This window comes from Neoarius graeffei, chromosome 7 (genome assembly GCF_027579695.1).
Source record: "Neoarius graeffei isolate fNeoGra1 chromosome 7, fNeoGra1.pri, whole genome shotgun sequence".
In the NCBI taxonomy this organism is placed as follows: domain Eukaryota; kingdom Metazoa; phylum Chordata; class Actinopteri; order Siluriformes; family Ariidae; genus Neoarius; species Neoarius graeffei.
In genome coordinates, this window is record NC_083575.1 from 80200373 (window position 1) to 80215665 (window position 15293).

The 15293-nt window shown below is 44.2% G+C and overlaps 1 protein-coding gene across 1 annotated transcript; it reads left to right on the forward strand.

Annotated features, from left to right (window-relative positions):
* Positions 1 to 1094: 1094 nt before the first annotated feature.
* LOC132889707 (cytochrome P450 2U1) lies at positions 1095 to 13557 on the forward strand. Its single transcript, XM_060926472.1, has 5 exons — positions 1095 to 1935; positions 6376 to 7029; positions 9852 to 10013; positions 10184 to 10351; positions 12144 to 13557. The coding sequence occupies exons 1-5, from the start codon at positions 1512 to 1514 to the stop codon at positions 12320 to 12322; spliced, it is 1587 nt and encodes a 528-aa protein (XP_060782455.1). The 5' UTR covers positions 1095 to 1511; the 3' UTR covers positions 12323 to 13557.
* The last annotated feature ends 1736 nt before the right edge of the window (positions 13558 to 15293 follow it).

A 15293-nucleotide genomic window follows, 5' to 3' on the forward strand; every position in this document is an offset into this window, starting at 1 on the left:
TGGTTAGCGCTGTCGCCTCACAGCAAGAAGGTCCGGGTTCGAGCCCCGTGGCCGGCGAGGGCCTTTCTGTGTGGAGTTTGCATATTGTCCGCGTGGGTTTCCTCCGGGTGCTCCGGTTTCCCCCACAGTCCAAAGACATGCAGGTTAGGTTAACTGGTGACTCTAAATTGACCGTAGGTGTGAATGTGAGTGTGAATGGTTGTCTGTGTCTATGTGTCAGCCCTGTGATGACCTGGTGACTTGTCCAGGGTGTACCCCGCCTTTCGCCCGTAGTCAGCTGGGATAGGCTCCAGCTTGCCTGCGACCCTTAACAGGATAAAGCAGCTACAGATAATGAGATGAGATTATTCATTCATTCATTATCTCTAGCCGCTTTATCCTTCTACAGGGTCGCAGGCAAGCTGGAGCCTATCCCAGCTGACTACGGGCGAAAGGCGGGGTACACCCTGGACAAGTCGCCAGGTCATCACAGGGCTGACACATAGACACAGACAACCATTCACACTCACACTCACACCTACAGTCAATTTAGAGTCACCAGTTAACCTAACCTGCATGTCTTTGGACTGTGGGGGAAACCGGAGCACCCGGAGGAAACCCACGCGGACATGGGGAGAACATGCAAACTCCACACAGAAAGGCCCTCGCCGGCCCTGGGGCTCGAACCCAGGACCTTCTTGCTGTGAGGCGACAGCGCTAACCACTACACCACCGTGCCGCAGATGAGATTATTATTATTATTATTATTAAATTGTAAAGATAGTCTGTATTTTATGAGATAAGGAAACAATCATCATCAGTTCCCAATGCTTTCATCTGTGAAAGTTGATTCCTTATGCTGTAGAAAATGCTAACACACAGCATTTTTATACACAATCAGTTAGCTAACACTGTAAATTCAAATTACGTCTTGGATTAGCTTCACTTGAAAGCCCTCTTCAACATGGCGCTGCGGCTGACGCATCGAATCAACGGCGTCATCTGATTGGAACACGGTTACTATAGACCCGCCTCATGAACCTAACGCTAACCAATGAAAAGCAGCAAACTGAACCACGCCCCCTGTACACACGTTCCAAAACATAAACGACAATAAAAACCCGGGTGACAGCCGGAAGCGTGAGCAGCCGGGTCGAGTTTTGTAGGAAGATTTAAACTAAACGGCTTTGTTTGGAAAAGACAACTGAGTTTTTAGATGCTAAAGTGAACTTCCGGAGTGTCGCGGTGTTATTTCAAGGTGTTAGGATTTGTTTATCTCGGCTAGCTGATGGTTAACAGTCTTTAACATGGTCTGTTGTGATATTAAACAACGGTAAAGTCGTTATAATATGAAGTATGCAAGTTTATCAGCATTAGAACTCCATTAGTAGGATGTATCCGATACTTTAACAGTAGTACATAGTGTAATAATCTTTCTTTGGCCTCACCGGAAGTGATGCTTCACTAGTATTTAGGTGTTTTTTTAAATTAATTCGGGTTTTTATTTTTAACCGTGGAGGTTGTGTAGTAAAATGTTGCATGAAGTTGAATTTTCCTCTGTGTTATTACTATTATTCACTCTTTTCATTATTGTTTTCTATCTGCTAGGGAAGTATCGGTTAAGTAAACACTTATTTGTAAACATCCCACCGGGTCCAAAACCACTTCCGGTTGTAGGGAACTTCGGCAGCGTGTTTGTCCCCCCGTTTGTCCTCAAGTTGTTCGTGCGGAAACATGAAGAGGATGAAAAAAAGAGAACACGCCCACTTTCCCCGCAGGTGGGTTTGATGGAGTTGTCGAAGGTCTATGGGGACGTGTACAGCCTGTTTGTGGGCAGTCAGCTGGTAGTGGTGCTGCATGGATACGAGGTGATCAGAGACGCGCTGTCCAATCACGCCGAGGCTTTCTCTGACCGACCGGACATCCCTCTGATCACCATCCTGACCAAGCGGAAAGGTGAGAGCAGCTCCGGCATCGTAGGTGCTAAAGAAGGCGACTGGACTTGCTTGAATTCTTGAAGACGTGTCACGTCTCATCCGAAAGACTTCTTCAGTTCTGTCCGACTAGTGTGGAGTGTTGTTTGTGTTTTGTTTTATCTGTAACCGCTTATCCTGTGCAGGGCAAGCTGGAGCCTATCCCAGCTGACCATGGGCGAGAGGCAGGGTATACCCTGGACAAGTCGCCAGCTCATCGCAGGGCTGACACACACGGTCAATTCAGAGCCACCAATTAACCTAACCTGCATATATTTGGATTGTGGGAGGACAGAAACAGGGAGAGCATGCAAACTCGATACAGAAAGGCCCTCGTCGGCCACTGGCCTCAAACCCAGAACTTTCTTATGAGGTGACGGTGCCGCCCCTAGTGGGGAGTTCCAGGTATTTATCCTCTAGTGGACCAAGAGGAACCCTAAGCAGAGTCGTTGAAGTCACATGGGTCATTGAGTCATCCTGTAAGTTGTTAAGGTCAGAGGCAGGGTATACCCTGGACAAGTCGCCAGCTCATCGCAGGGCTGACACACATGGTCAATTCAGAGCCACCAATTAACCTAACCTGCATATATTTGGATTGTGGGAGGACAGAAACGGGGAGAACATGCAAACTTGATACAGAAAGGCCCTCGTCGGCCACTGGCCTCAAACCCAGAACCTTCTTATGAGGTGACGGTGCCGCCCCTAGTGGGGAGTTCCAGGTATTTATCCTCTAGCGGACCAAGAGGAACCCTAAGCAGAGTCGTTGAAGTCACATGGGTCGTTGAGTCATCCTGTAAGTTGTTAAGGTCACTGGAGGCTGGGTGTGAACGGTGTTAGCAACCTAGAGAGTCCATCCATCCATTATCTGTAACCACTTATCCTGTTCAGCAGGGTCGCGGGCAAGCTTGAGCCTATCCCAGCTGACCGTGGGCAAGAGGCAGGGTATACCCTGGACAAGTCACCAGCTCATCACAGGGCTGACACACACAATCAATTCAGAGCCACCAATTAACCTAACCTGCATATATTTGGATTGTGGGAGGACAGAAACGGGGAGAACATGCAAACTCGATACAGAAAGGCCCTCGTCGGCCACTGGCCTCAAACCCAGAACCTTCTTATGAGGTGACGGTGCCGCCCCTAGTGGGGAGTTCCAGGTATTTATCCTCTAGTGGCCCAACAGGAACCCTAAGCACAGTCGTTGAAGTCACATGGGTCGTTGAGTCATCCTGTAAGGTGTTAAGGTCACTGGAGGCTGGGTGTGAACGGTGTTAGCAACCTAGAGAGTCCATCCATCCATTATCTGTAACCACTTATCCTGTTCAGCAGGGTCGCGGGCAAGCTTGAGCCTATCCCAGCTGACCGTGGGCAAGAGGCAGGGTACACCCTGGACAAGGCTTCAGATCATCACAGGGCTGACACATAGAGACAAACAACCATTCACACCTACGGTCAATCTAGAGCCACCAATTAGCCTAACCTGCATGTCTTTGGACTGTAGGGGGAAACCAGAGGAACCCCATGCAGAGAACATGCAAACTCCACACAGAAAGTCCCCCGGTGGCCACTGGGCTCGAACCCAGAACCTTCTTGCTGTGAGGTGACAGTGCTAACTACTACACCACCATGCTGCACAAAAAAAAAAAAAAGATTTGCAAACATTAGCTTTCCAGGACAAAATGAAAATGTTGCAGGGGTAAAAAATGTTTGTGTGTTAATAAAGAAAGCAGAATATTACATTTTTCCGACTAAAAAACATAATGAAGGCTGCTGGGTTTTGGTGCAAAATGAAGAGCAAGTGTGACAGTCAAAGGTCCAGAAGAACTGTGGCTGGTTCTGGAAGATCGTCAGTAAAACTTGCAGCTCATTTCCATATAAAACTGCATTCATTGTACCTGACGCGACTATAAATTAAATTTATTAGTAGATTATATGGAGACATAGTAGCCTATATATGATTGCCTCTGCCTCTTCGCTGCAGTTGCTTGATACAGTTTACCCTGGAGCACTAAGATTTATCTGAAAGTCTAAGCATCACTTATCATTGCACTGTTCATACTTAAATAATATTGGCTGGCTTTGAGTGGTATATCAGATATATTCCATTCAGCTACCATAACACGGGGAGAACATGCAAACTCCACACAGAAAGGCTCCTGTTGGCCACTGGGCTTGAACCCAGAACCTTCTTGCTGTGAGGTGACAGTGTTAACCACTACACTACCATGCCACCACCTAGAGTCATTAGGGTGATCTGTGGGTCTTTGGCTCTCTCTGCCATCTGGGGGGTGGTAGAGGTAGAAATGTGTGCTTGGTGTATAAATTTTGACTCTGACAGTTCCTCAACTTCAGCTACATCACTCAAGTTTAAATTGTTCTTGATGAGAGATGATTGTTTTTAACTCCTGCTCGTTATTTTAGTTTGTGCGTGACATGGTAGCCCCAAAATGCACTATATGGCCAAAAGTTTGAATACATCTGACCATCACATTCATATGTGGCTCTTCCCCAAACTGTTGCAAGTTTGAAATTCACAATTGGCTAGAAAGTCACTGGATGCTGTAGCATCATTTTCCCATTAGTTGAACTAAGGGGTCCAAACCTGCTCCAGGTTGACAATGCCCCTGTGCACAAAGCAAGCTCTATGAAGACATGGTTTGCCAAGGCTGGAGTAGAAGAACTTGAGTGGCCTGCACAGAGTCCGAACCTCAACCCCACTGAGCCCCTTTGGGATGAACTGAAATGCTTCCTCACCTGACTTCAGTACCTGACCTCACTAAGGCGCTTGTGAACACATGAATGAACACACGTCCCCACAGCCATGCTCCAAAATCTAGTGGAAAGCCTTCTCAGAAGAGTAGAGGTTACTATCACAGCATATCTAAGAATCTCATCTCATCTATGATCCATAAATAATATTAGATCAGGGTGTACTGAAACCAAACCTCCAGGAGCGGGATGGGCATCTTGGAGCGTCAAGTAGTATACATTTATAAAATATTTCAAAGCAGTATCTACAGGGCTCGACATTAACTTTTAAACCCACTTGCCCTGGGGGTGAAAGTGGGGATAAATTTCCACTTGTCCCCCAATATTATCACTTTCCCCCTATTTTGTGAGTACTTTTTTTTTTAGGAAAACCATAGAATAGTTGTGAATTGCAACATAAAATGAAGATCACACATTGAGTGGAACTTTGGTTATTGGATGCTTTTTACTTGTAACGGACAATAACAGTTTTATCCAAAATAGTTTTCCCTGCCTTAGTCGATTTATTTCCATTTCACATGCATGCAGCCGGGCGGCACGGTGGTGTAGTGGTTAGCACTGTCGCCTCACAGCAAGAAGGTCCAGGTTCGAGCCCCGTGGCTGGCAAGGGCCTTTCTGTGTGGAGTTTGCATGTTCTCCCTGTGTCCGTGTGGGTTTCCTCCGGGTGCTCCGGTTTCCCCCACAGTCCAAAGACATGCAGGTTAGGTTAACTGGTGACTCTAAATTGACCGTAGGTGTGAATGTGAGTGTGGTTGTCTGTGTCTATGTGTCAGCCCTGTGATGACCTGGTGATTTGTCCAGGGTGTACCCCGCCTTTCACCCGTAGTCAGCTGGGATGGGCTCCAGCTTGCCTGCGACCCTGTAGAACAGGATAAAGCGGCTACAGATAATGAGATGAGATGAGATGCATGCAGCCGTTGTAAAGTTCAGTGTGTTTGTGTAGAACTCTCTCTCAGACTGTAGGTTCATTACTTGGTAATCTAGAAATCTATAACAAAGTTTGTATGAAGAAAACAATAGGGTGCCAAGACTTTTGAACAGTACTGTGTTTGAGAATATTTGTATATCTTTTTTTTTAATATATAATCATCCACCTCTAGGTTTAAAAAAAAAAAAACTCACTGCATCATGACGGACAGGATAATGTTTGAGTTTAAAATTGTTTAGTGTGTAAGTTGTGGGTGTTTTATACAGACCTGGCAACCTGTAACTGAATCAGTGCAGCCGCTCTGTCATGACTCAGCACAGGTTTTTTTTTTTTGTTTGTTTTTTTAATCTAGAGGTGGATATTTAAAAAAAAAACAGATTATATGTGATGCGGGACGTCATGCACAAGGGGTCTATAAACAGTATGTGTACCATACTACAACAGCGGGGGTATATAAAATAACTTGCAAAGCAGTAAATGAAACTGAGACTAAGAAAACAGCCAAGACATAACGGCAGATACGTAGTGAGGAACACTTTTAGGAACTGAAAGAAAAGATCAAAAAGCTTAATTTTTGTGGTGCTAGTTCGTAATATATGCTCATTCCAACTTGCCCGGTCGGGGACATAACCCACTTGCCCGAATACATGTTTCACTTGCCCCAGGCAATCGGGCAGTCCTTAATGTTGAGCCCCGATCTAACAAGTTAATGCTTCTGATCCACAGGCATTGTATTTGCACCTTATGGCCCAATCTGGAGAAAACAGCGCAAGTTCTGCCATATGACTCTTCGCAACTTTGGCCTGGGCAAACTAAGCCTGGAGCCCTTCATCCATGAGGGACTTGCCATGGTCAAGGCTGAGCTGCTGAAGCAAAACCAGGAGGCAGGAGGACAGGGAGTGGACCTGAGGCCTTTGATCAGCAATGCTGTGTCCAACGTAATCTCCTCAATCAGCCTGGGCCAGTGCTTCCATCACCAGGATGAGGAGTTCCGCACACAGCTGAACCTCATGGCCTATGGTCTGGAGATCAGCATGAACAGTGCCGCCATACTCATCAACATCTTACCCTGGCTTTACTACGCCCCTTGGGGTGTCTTCAAGCAACTCCGCCGAGTGGAGAGGGACATCACGGCATTCCTTAAGAAGATTATAGCCAGGCACAGGGCCACACTGGACCCCGAGAACCCCAGGGATTTCATCGATATGTATCTGGTAGAGATGTTGACTCAGCAAAAAACAGGAGGATCAGAGGAGGATGGATTCTCAGAGGATTACCTGTTCTACATCATAGGGGACCTGTTTATTGCAGGGACAGATACGACCACTAATAGCATCCTGTGGATGGTACTGTACATGTGTTTACATCCTGATGTCCAAGGTAAGCACACATGCAAATTTCTTTAAGAATTTCCTGACTCGAACCCGGACCTTCTTGCTGTGAGGCGACAGCGCTAACCACTACACCACCATGCCGCCCTTAAAGGAAAACTGAAGGCAAATTTTTTTTATGATCAAAATTCTGTTTATCTCATTTTATTAAATATAGGAATGCATTTCTGACAGCTATTTTGTCACTGCTATAGCAAGTTCTGAGTGTTTGAAATACGCTCTGTAATATATCAGTCCATATGTCAAAGCAATGGCCGTAAACGAGATGCGTTGAGACCTGTGCGAGACATCGTAGGACGGAAGTAAAACGTACAGCGGAAATCAAAGCGACCAACATCTGCCAACGTTGTCAAAAGACGCGCGCGCCCTCTTTCGAATGCTGACGTAATCAAGCCAGAAGTTTTGTTTGTTTTGATAGCAGTCAGGAAAGTTTGAAAAAAGTAGGCAGTAATCGTCATTTAAACTCGTGTTTTTTTTGCAATATTTCGTTTGGAAAACAGTTTTCAAAATGGCGGCGCTGACACTTCTTCATGTTTCGAAGTCTCGCACAAGTCTCGTGAAGATCGCGCGGATAAGCGACGCCTGCCGTGGACCAAACGAACTAAATTCAACATGGCTAAAACCCGAATAGGCCGATAAGTAGAATATTTAATTGCAATTAGTTGCCAATACGGGTCACGATATAAGGTTACTAAAAGAAAACGTAATTGAATAACACGTTAATTAAGAAATAAAGCAAGTTTAAAAATTACTTCAGTTCCCCTTTAAGGTCATATTGAGAATGTCTGTCTGTTGCAATGTTCCCATAGCGACAATTGTAGCTCTTTGAGATGTCACTGGTTAGATGATGATAATAATTATGAGACTGTCAGTGACGGCGTAGCTCACTGCGGCCCCATCCAGTCCAGAAGGAACAATCTAAAGTGGGCCACCTTGCGCAGTTCTATTCTCAACCAGTCCGGCTCAAATATTTGCCAGAAAGAATCCAAAACAGCAAGGAATTGATTGAGAAGAAGCGACTTTTGTTGAACTGCTCATTAAGGTTTAATTAGTCCATAACTTAATTAATAATTGTAATTTAAGCAAATCTGGGTAGAAGTTATATGCACCCTAGGTACCCCTACCTTCATGCCAGAAAGAATCAAAATCGGTGAAGAACTGAGGGAGAAGAAGCAATTTGTGTGGAAACTGCTCATTAGGGCTTAATTACTTCATACCTTCATTATTAATTGCAATTATGCAAATTTGGTTAGAAACTATTGCCGCTTTTCCACTACCAACGCGGCTGAGTTGGGCTGAGCCGTGCCGTGCTGAGTTGGGCTGAGTCGAGCTGAGCGGGGCTGTTGGAGTTGCATTTCGACTACAACCGCGCTGAACCGTGCTGGCTGGAAGTGGGTGGACACATTGGGTGGAGTTAGCGAAAGTGGGTGGACGTCACGTGATGTCGTTAGGCGGCGCAAACAGTGACATCAGTGACCTTTTAAGCGGTAGTCTCACGACCCAGATAGTAAACAATAAACATGGAGGACATGGAGTCGTTAGTGTTGCTGGTCTTGGTGCTGTGGCTTGTTGTCACCGACAACGCCAACAGATACTGGCAAGAGCGTATAGATGAGGCGAGGTGCATAAGGCTTCAGAAATTCTCGTAATTCGTAATTATTATTCTTCCGGGTTTACGGTGTTTACAGATCCCAGCGTGCTTGCGGGGCGTGTGTGGGCATGTGAGGACACTCCTCCTCACCAATCAGTGCACAGGGGAGTGTCTCCTCACGCCCCTAGCCCCACTCGGCTCGGTTTGGCTCGCTTCAGCCCCACTCCAAAACCGTGCGAGTTTTGGGTGCTGAGTAGGGCTGAAGCGAGCTGAGTCGTGCTGTTCTGAGGTAGTCGAAACGCGAGCCGTGTCGAGCTGAAGTGAGCTGAAAAAGGGTAGTGGAAAAGGGCCATTTATGCACCCCAGGCAGACCTACCTTCCTGCCAAAAAGAATAAAAATCAGTGAAGAACTGAGAGAAAAGAAGTGATTTTCATGAAATGTGGACAACGCCGGACGGACGATGGACAACACATGATGGCATAAACTCATCGCCTGTCGTCTAGATGAGATGATGATGATAAATTATTTATATAGCACTTTTCATACAGAGACTGCAGCTCAAAGTGCTTTACATTAAAGGATGAGACAAAAAAATCAATACAAGTGGACATCATGATAAAATCTTTAAAAGACAACATTGACAAAATGGAAGGAAAAAAGAAAGTAATTATTACAGTGAAAAATGAAACGAGATAAAAATAAGATAAAATTGCATAGAAACGAGCTGTATGCTAAATTAAACATGGAATGGTTTTAGCTGACGTTTAATAATAATAATTAATAATAAAGATATTTACTGACTCCGCCTCCCTGACACTTTTTGGTAAAATATTCCACAATTTGTGGAATGTTAGCCAAATTAATTGACATCGAATTTGCCATTTTCAGTTAGTACAGTTATGAGTTAGCACAGTTGTATACTTTTAAATGGCTTGAAAATACTAAAAAGATTCTTAAATGGCTCCACGTTGCCTTGTAGAAGTGCGATAGTAGCAGACTGATGTAGGAAGCACCTCTCTGCTCCTTGTTCTTCAGGTATTGAAACGCTTCTTTTGGTGTTGTCTCACAGTGGTGTAAAGATAAATTATCGTTTCTTTATATATGCACTGTAATAAAGGAAATCAGGGAGGGGCAAATACTTTTTCACAGTCCTTATTAAAGAAAGAAATGCACTCGGATGCATTGGGTTACATGAAACGTCCTTCCTTTGCTGTCTCAGAGAACGTCCAGCGAGAGATCGATGAAGTGGTGGGACGTGGAAGGCTGCCGTCACTGACTGATAAGGGCACGCTGCCCTACACCGAGGCCACCATCATGGAGGTGCAGAGAATGGCTGTGGTGGTGCCTCTGGCTATTCCTCACATGGCTTCCAAGACCACAGGTGAGGAAGTAAAACCAAATGTCTTGCTGAAGCAAAATCCCGCGTTCAGGAAATCAGTTCTCACACGTGATCCTCGTGTGATCTCAAAAAGCACACTGTGGTAACGATGGATGTGTGAAGAGAGAACAGAAACTAGCTTGCCTTTTTACTTAATTTTTTTTCCCCCCCAGAATTCCAAGGGTACACTATTCCTAAGGGGACAGTCATTGTTCCCAACCTCTGGTCAGTCCACAGAGATCCCACAGTGTGGGAGAATCCAGATGACTTCAATCCATCACGGTTTCTGGATGAACAAGGCCAGCTCCTCAGGAAGGAATATTTTATTCCATTTGGAATAGGTATGGTTTACCTATGGTTTTATTATCCCCCGCTGGCCGAAAGGCCTGAAGGAGGATTACGTCATGGTGATTTCCATCCGTCCGTCCCAGGAAGGGTGCTCACCTTCTGAAATCAACTCCTCTCTCAATTTTTGGAGGAATTTCACGAAACTTGGCAGGATTCTTTGTTATATGTCGGTAATATGCATATCCTAATTTTGTTAAATTCGGTCACATTTTTACCGGAGTTACAGCCCTTGATTAACAAAATTGTACTTTGACAATTTCATGAGTATGTTTTCCTTCTGGCGGCACGGTGGTGTAGTGGTTAGCGCTGTCGCCTCACAGCAAGAAGGTCCTGGGTTCGAGCCCCAGGGCCGGCGAGGGCCTTTCTGTGCGGAGTTTGCATGTTCTCCCCGTGTCCGCGTGGGTTTCCTCCGGGTGCTCCGGTTTCCCCCACAGTCCAAAGACATGCAGGTTAGGTTAACTGGTGACTCTAAATTGACCGTAGGTGTGAATGGTTGTTTGTGTCTATGTGTCAGCCCTGTGATGACCTGGCGACTTGTCCAGGGTGTACCCCGCCTTTCGCCCATAGTCAGCTGGGATAGGCTCCAGCTTGCCTGCGACCCTGTAGAAGGATAAAGCGGCTAGAGATAATGAGATGAATGAGATGAGATGTTTTCCTTCTGAAATCAACTCCTCTCTCAATTTTTGGAAGAATTTCGCCAAACTTGGCAAAAAGCATTGTTGTATGCCGGTAATACGCATATTGTAATTTTGTTCAATTCAGTCGCATTTTACTAGAGTTACAGCCCTTGATTAACAAACTTGTACTTTGACAATTTCATGAAGGTGTGCTCGCCTTCTGACATCAATTCCTCACAATTTTTGGACGAATTTCACCAAACTTGGCAAAAGGCCTTGTTATATGACGATAATACGCATATTGAGATTTAATTTCGTTTGTTAAAATTTTCCCAGAGTTTTGACCCTTGATTAAATAGCTTGTACTTTGTCAGTTTCATGAGGGTGTACGTTCTTCTGAAATCAACTCCTCTCACAATTTGTGGAGGAATTTCACCAAACTTGGCAAAAGGCTTTGTTTTATGACAGTTATACGCATATTGAAATTTCGTTTAATTTGGGCAAATTTTACCAGAGTTATGCCCTTGATTATTAACAAACTTGTACTTTGGCAGTTTCATCAAGGTGTGCTTGCTTTCTGAAATCAACTTCCCTCACAATTTTTATCCCCCCGCTGGCTGAAAGGCCCAAAGGGGGATTATGTTGTGGCAATGTCCATCCGTCCGTCCCAGGAAGGGTACTCACCTTCTGAAATCAACTCCTCTCTCAATTTTTTGAGGAATTTCACAAAACTTGACAGGATTCTTTGTTATATGTCGGTAATATGCATATTGCAATTGCATTCAGTTCAGTCAGATTTTACCAGAGTTATGGTATAGTTGCCAGTGCGGGATATTGTGCTCTCCGAGCACTCTTGTTTTACTTGGAAGATGCCAAATGCTGGTTGCTGTCCGCTAAAGCTATAATCAGGGATGTCAGAAGAGGTATGTGGTACACGCCAAATACAAAAAGAGCATTCCCTTTTACTTCTTAATTCTTAAAAATCATGAGGGTTTGTTACTGGAAACAGATGGATGGATGGATAAACTGACTTTACTGATCCCTGAGGGGAAGTTTTAGAATATATTAGTTGATGAAAAGTAACAAATGCAACCAGATACCGTTTCTGTAGCCGTTTTGTCACATGTGTAAGGTGAAACGTTATGTTATATTATCCTTGTGTCTGCAGGTCGGAGACTGTGCATGGGCGAACAGCTGGCGAAGATGGAGCTCTTCCTGATGTTCACCAGCCTGATGCAGGCTTTCACGTTCCGCCTGCCTGAAGGACATCAGCCCCTGTCCATGGATGGACGCTTCGGCCTCACGCTGGCTCCCTGTCACTTCAGTGTGTGTGTAACGCCACGCTAACCTGAAACACAAACATCATCAGAAAATCGCAGAGACAGTAACGATAACGTTTTCTTTCTGAGTTAAAGTGTCCTTAAAGGAACATTATGTAGGATTTAGTGGCATCTAGTGGTAAGGTTGAAGATTGCAACTAATTGAGTACCTCTCACTCACCACTCTCTAAGCATATAAACCCCTTACACTGACCTCATATTTATGTTAGCTACCTTTGTCTTGGGGGACAAACGAACTTATAAACTAGATAGAACTCGACGCCAACAGCGTCGATGGGGATGCCTCCACCTGGTAGACTACACGCCTTATTAAGTTGTGATTTGGGGATGGACATTTGACCTCACAGTAATCTTGACCTGTGACCTTTTAACCTCAAAATCTAATCAGTTAATGTTTGTCCCCAAATGCACAAATGGTGAAAGTTTGGTGAAATTCCTTTCATTTGCCTTGGAGATATTGTGTTCACAAGGTTTTCGGACAGACATTTGACCTCACAGTGACCTTGACCTTAGACCATTTGATCTCAAAATCTAATCATTTAATCTTTGTCCCAAAGTGCACAAATGGTGAAAGTTTGGTGAAATTCCTTTCATTAGTCTTTGAGATATGGCGTTCACAAGGTTTGGGGATGGACATTTGACCTCAGAGTAATCTTGACCTGTGACCTTTTAACCTCAAAATCTAATCAGTTCATATTTGTCCCAAATGCACAAATGGTGAAAGTTTGGTGAAATTCCTTGCATTAGCCTTTGAGATATCGTGTTCACAAGGTTTCGGGACGGACGCATGGACAGACGGACAACCCGAAAACATAATGCCTCCTGCACCTTAAGGTGGCGGAGGCATAAAAAACCCCACATATCATTTGCTGAAAGAGAAGAGTAGGGAGGATTGAGAATCGAGCGACTGTGGTTTGTTTACACCCAACACTAAAACTTATCGCGTCCTAGCAAACATCACGAAGACCCCAAAAGTGCCGACTTACCCGGGCAAAAACGATACAGGATTTATCTTGTAGTGTCCTGATCCCCAGATCTTTAACCCAGCCACATATAAAAAGAAAAGTTGTTTTCCTCCATGCTCTTCCAGGTTTTCATTTGTGTGTCCGTGTAGAACGATGTCTGCAGCACCAGGTAGTTTGAGATGTCGGGGAACTCAGCAGATACAGTGGTGCTTGAAAGTTTGTGAACCCTTTAGAATGTTCTATATTTCTGCATAAATATGACCTAAAACTTCATCAGATTTTCACACAAGTCCTAAAAGTAGATAAAGAGAACCCAGTTAAACAAATGAGAGAAAAATATTAGACTTGGTCATTTATTTATTGAGGAAAATGATCCAATATTACGTATCTGTGAGTGGCAAAAGTATGTGAACCTCTAGGATTAGCAGTTAATTTGAAGGTGAAATTAGAGTCAGGTGTTTTCAGTCAATGGGATGACAATCAGGTGTGAGTGGGCACCCTGTTTTATTTAAAGAACAGGGATCTATCAATGACTGATCTTCACAACACATGTTTTTGGAAGTGTATCATGGCACTAACAAAGGAGACTTCTGAGGACCTCAGAAAAAGTGTTGTTGATGCTCATCAGGCTGGAAAAGGTTACAAAACCATCTCTAAAGAGTTTGGACTCCACCAATCCACAGTCAGACAGATTGTGTACAAATGGAGGAAATTCAAGACCATTGTTACCCTCCACAGGAGTGGTCGACCAACAAAGATCACTCCAAGAGCAAGGCGTGTAATAGTCGGCGAGGTCACAAAGGACCCCAGGGTAACTTCTAAGCAACTGAAGGCCACTCTCACGTTGGCTAATGTTAATGTTCATGAGTCCACCATCAGGAGAACACTGAACAACAATGGTGTGCATGGCAGAGTTGCGAGGAGAAAGCCACTGCTCTCCAAAAAGAACATTGCTGCTCGTCTGCAGTTTGCTAAAGATCACGTGAACAAGCAGAAGGCTATTGGAAAAATGTTTTGTGGACGGATGAGACCAAAATAGAACTTTTTGGTTTAAATGAGAAGCATTATGTTTGGAGAAAGGAAAACACTGCATTCCAGCATAAGAACCTTATACCATCTGTGAAACATGGTGGTGGTAGTATCATGGTTTGGGCCTGTTTTGCTGCATCTGGGCCAGGACGGCTTGCCATCATTGATGGAACAATGAATTCTGAATTATACCAGTGAATTCTAAAGGAAAATGTCAGGACATCTGTCCATGAACTGAATCTCAAGAGAAGGTGGGTCATGCAGCAAGACAATGACCCTAAGCACACAAGTCGTTCTACCAAAGAATGGTTAAAGAAGAATAAAGTTAATGTTTTGGAATGGCCAAGTCAAAGTCCTGACCTTAATCCAATCAACATGTTGTGGAAGGACCTGAAGCAAGCAGTTCATGTGAGGAAACCCACCAACATCCCAGAGTTGAAGCTGTTCTGTATGGAGGAATGGGCTAAAATTTCTCCAAGCCGGTGTGCAGGACTGATCAACGGTTACCAGAAACGTTTAGTTGCAGTTATTGCTGCACAAGGAGGTCACACCAGATACTGAAAGCAAAGGTTCACATACTTTTGCCACTCACAGATATGTAATATTGGATCATTTTCCTCAATAAATAAATGACCAAGTATCATATTTTTCTCTCATTTGTTTAACTGGGTTCTCTTTATCTACTTTTAGGACTTGTGTGAAAATCTGATAATTTATATATATATTTATGCAGAAATATAGAAAATTCTAAAGGGTTCACAAACTTTCAAGCACCACTGTCGATAATTTTTTGAATCATCAGATTCTAGTGTGTAAGGATCTATCTCATTGCAAAGAGCAACTTTCTGCAGGTATCTTGACCGTGCATTTGCCTCTAAACTGCGGAAAAAGTCAGAGATGGTTTCATTAGCTCTTTGCATAATGGCAGCCAAATCGGTTTGTCTGACCACCACTTCATTCACCAGAAGTAAACTCACAAGCAAA

Coding starts and splice junctions, on each gene's coding strand:
- LOC132889707 (XM_060926472.1), top strand. CDS start 1,512: ATGTTGCATGAAGTTGAATTTTCCTCTGTGTTATTACTATTATTCACT. Junction 1,936..6,375: donor CATCCTGACCAAGCGGAAAG/GTGAGAGCAGCT, acceptor TCTGATCCACAG/GCATTGTATTTGCACCTTAT. Junction 10,014..10,183: donor CATGGCTTCCAAGACCACAG/GTGAGGAAGTAA, acceptor TTTCCCCCCCAG/AATTCCAAGGGTACACTATT.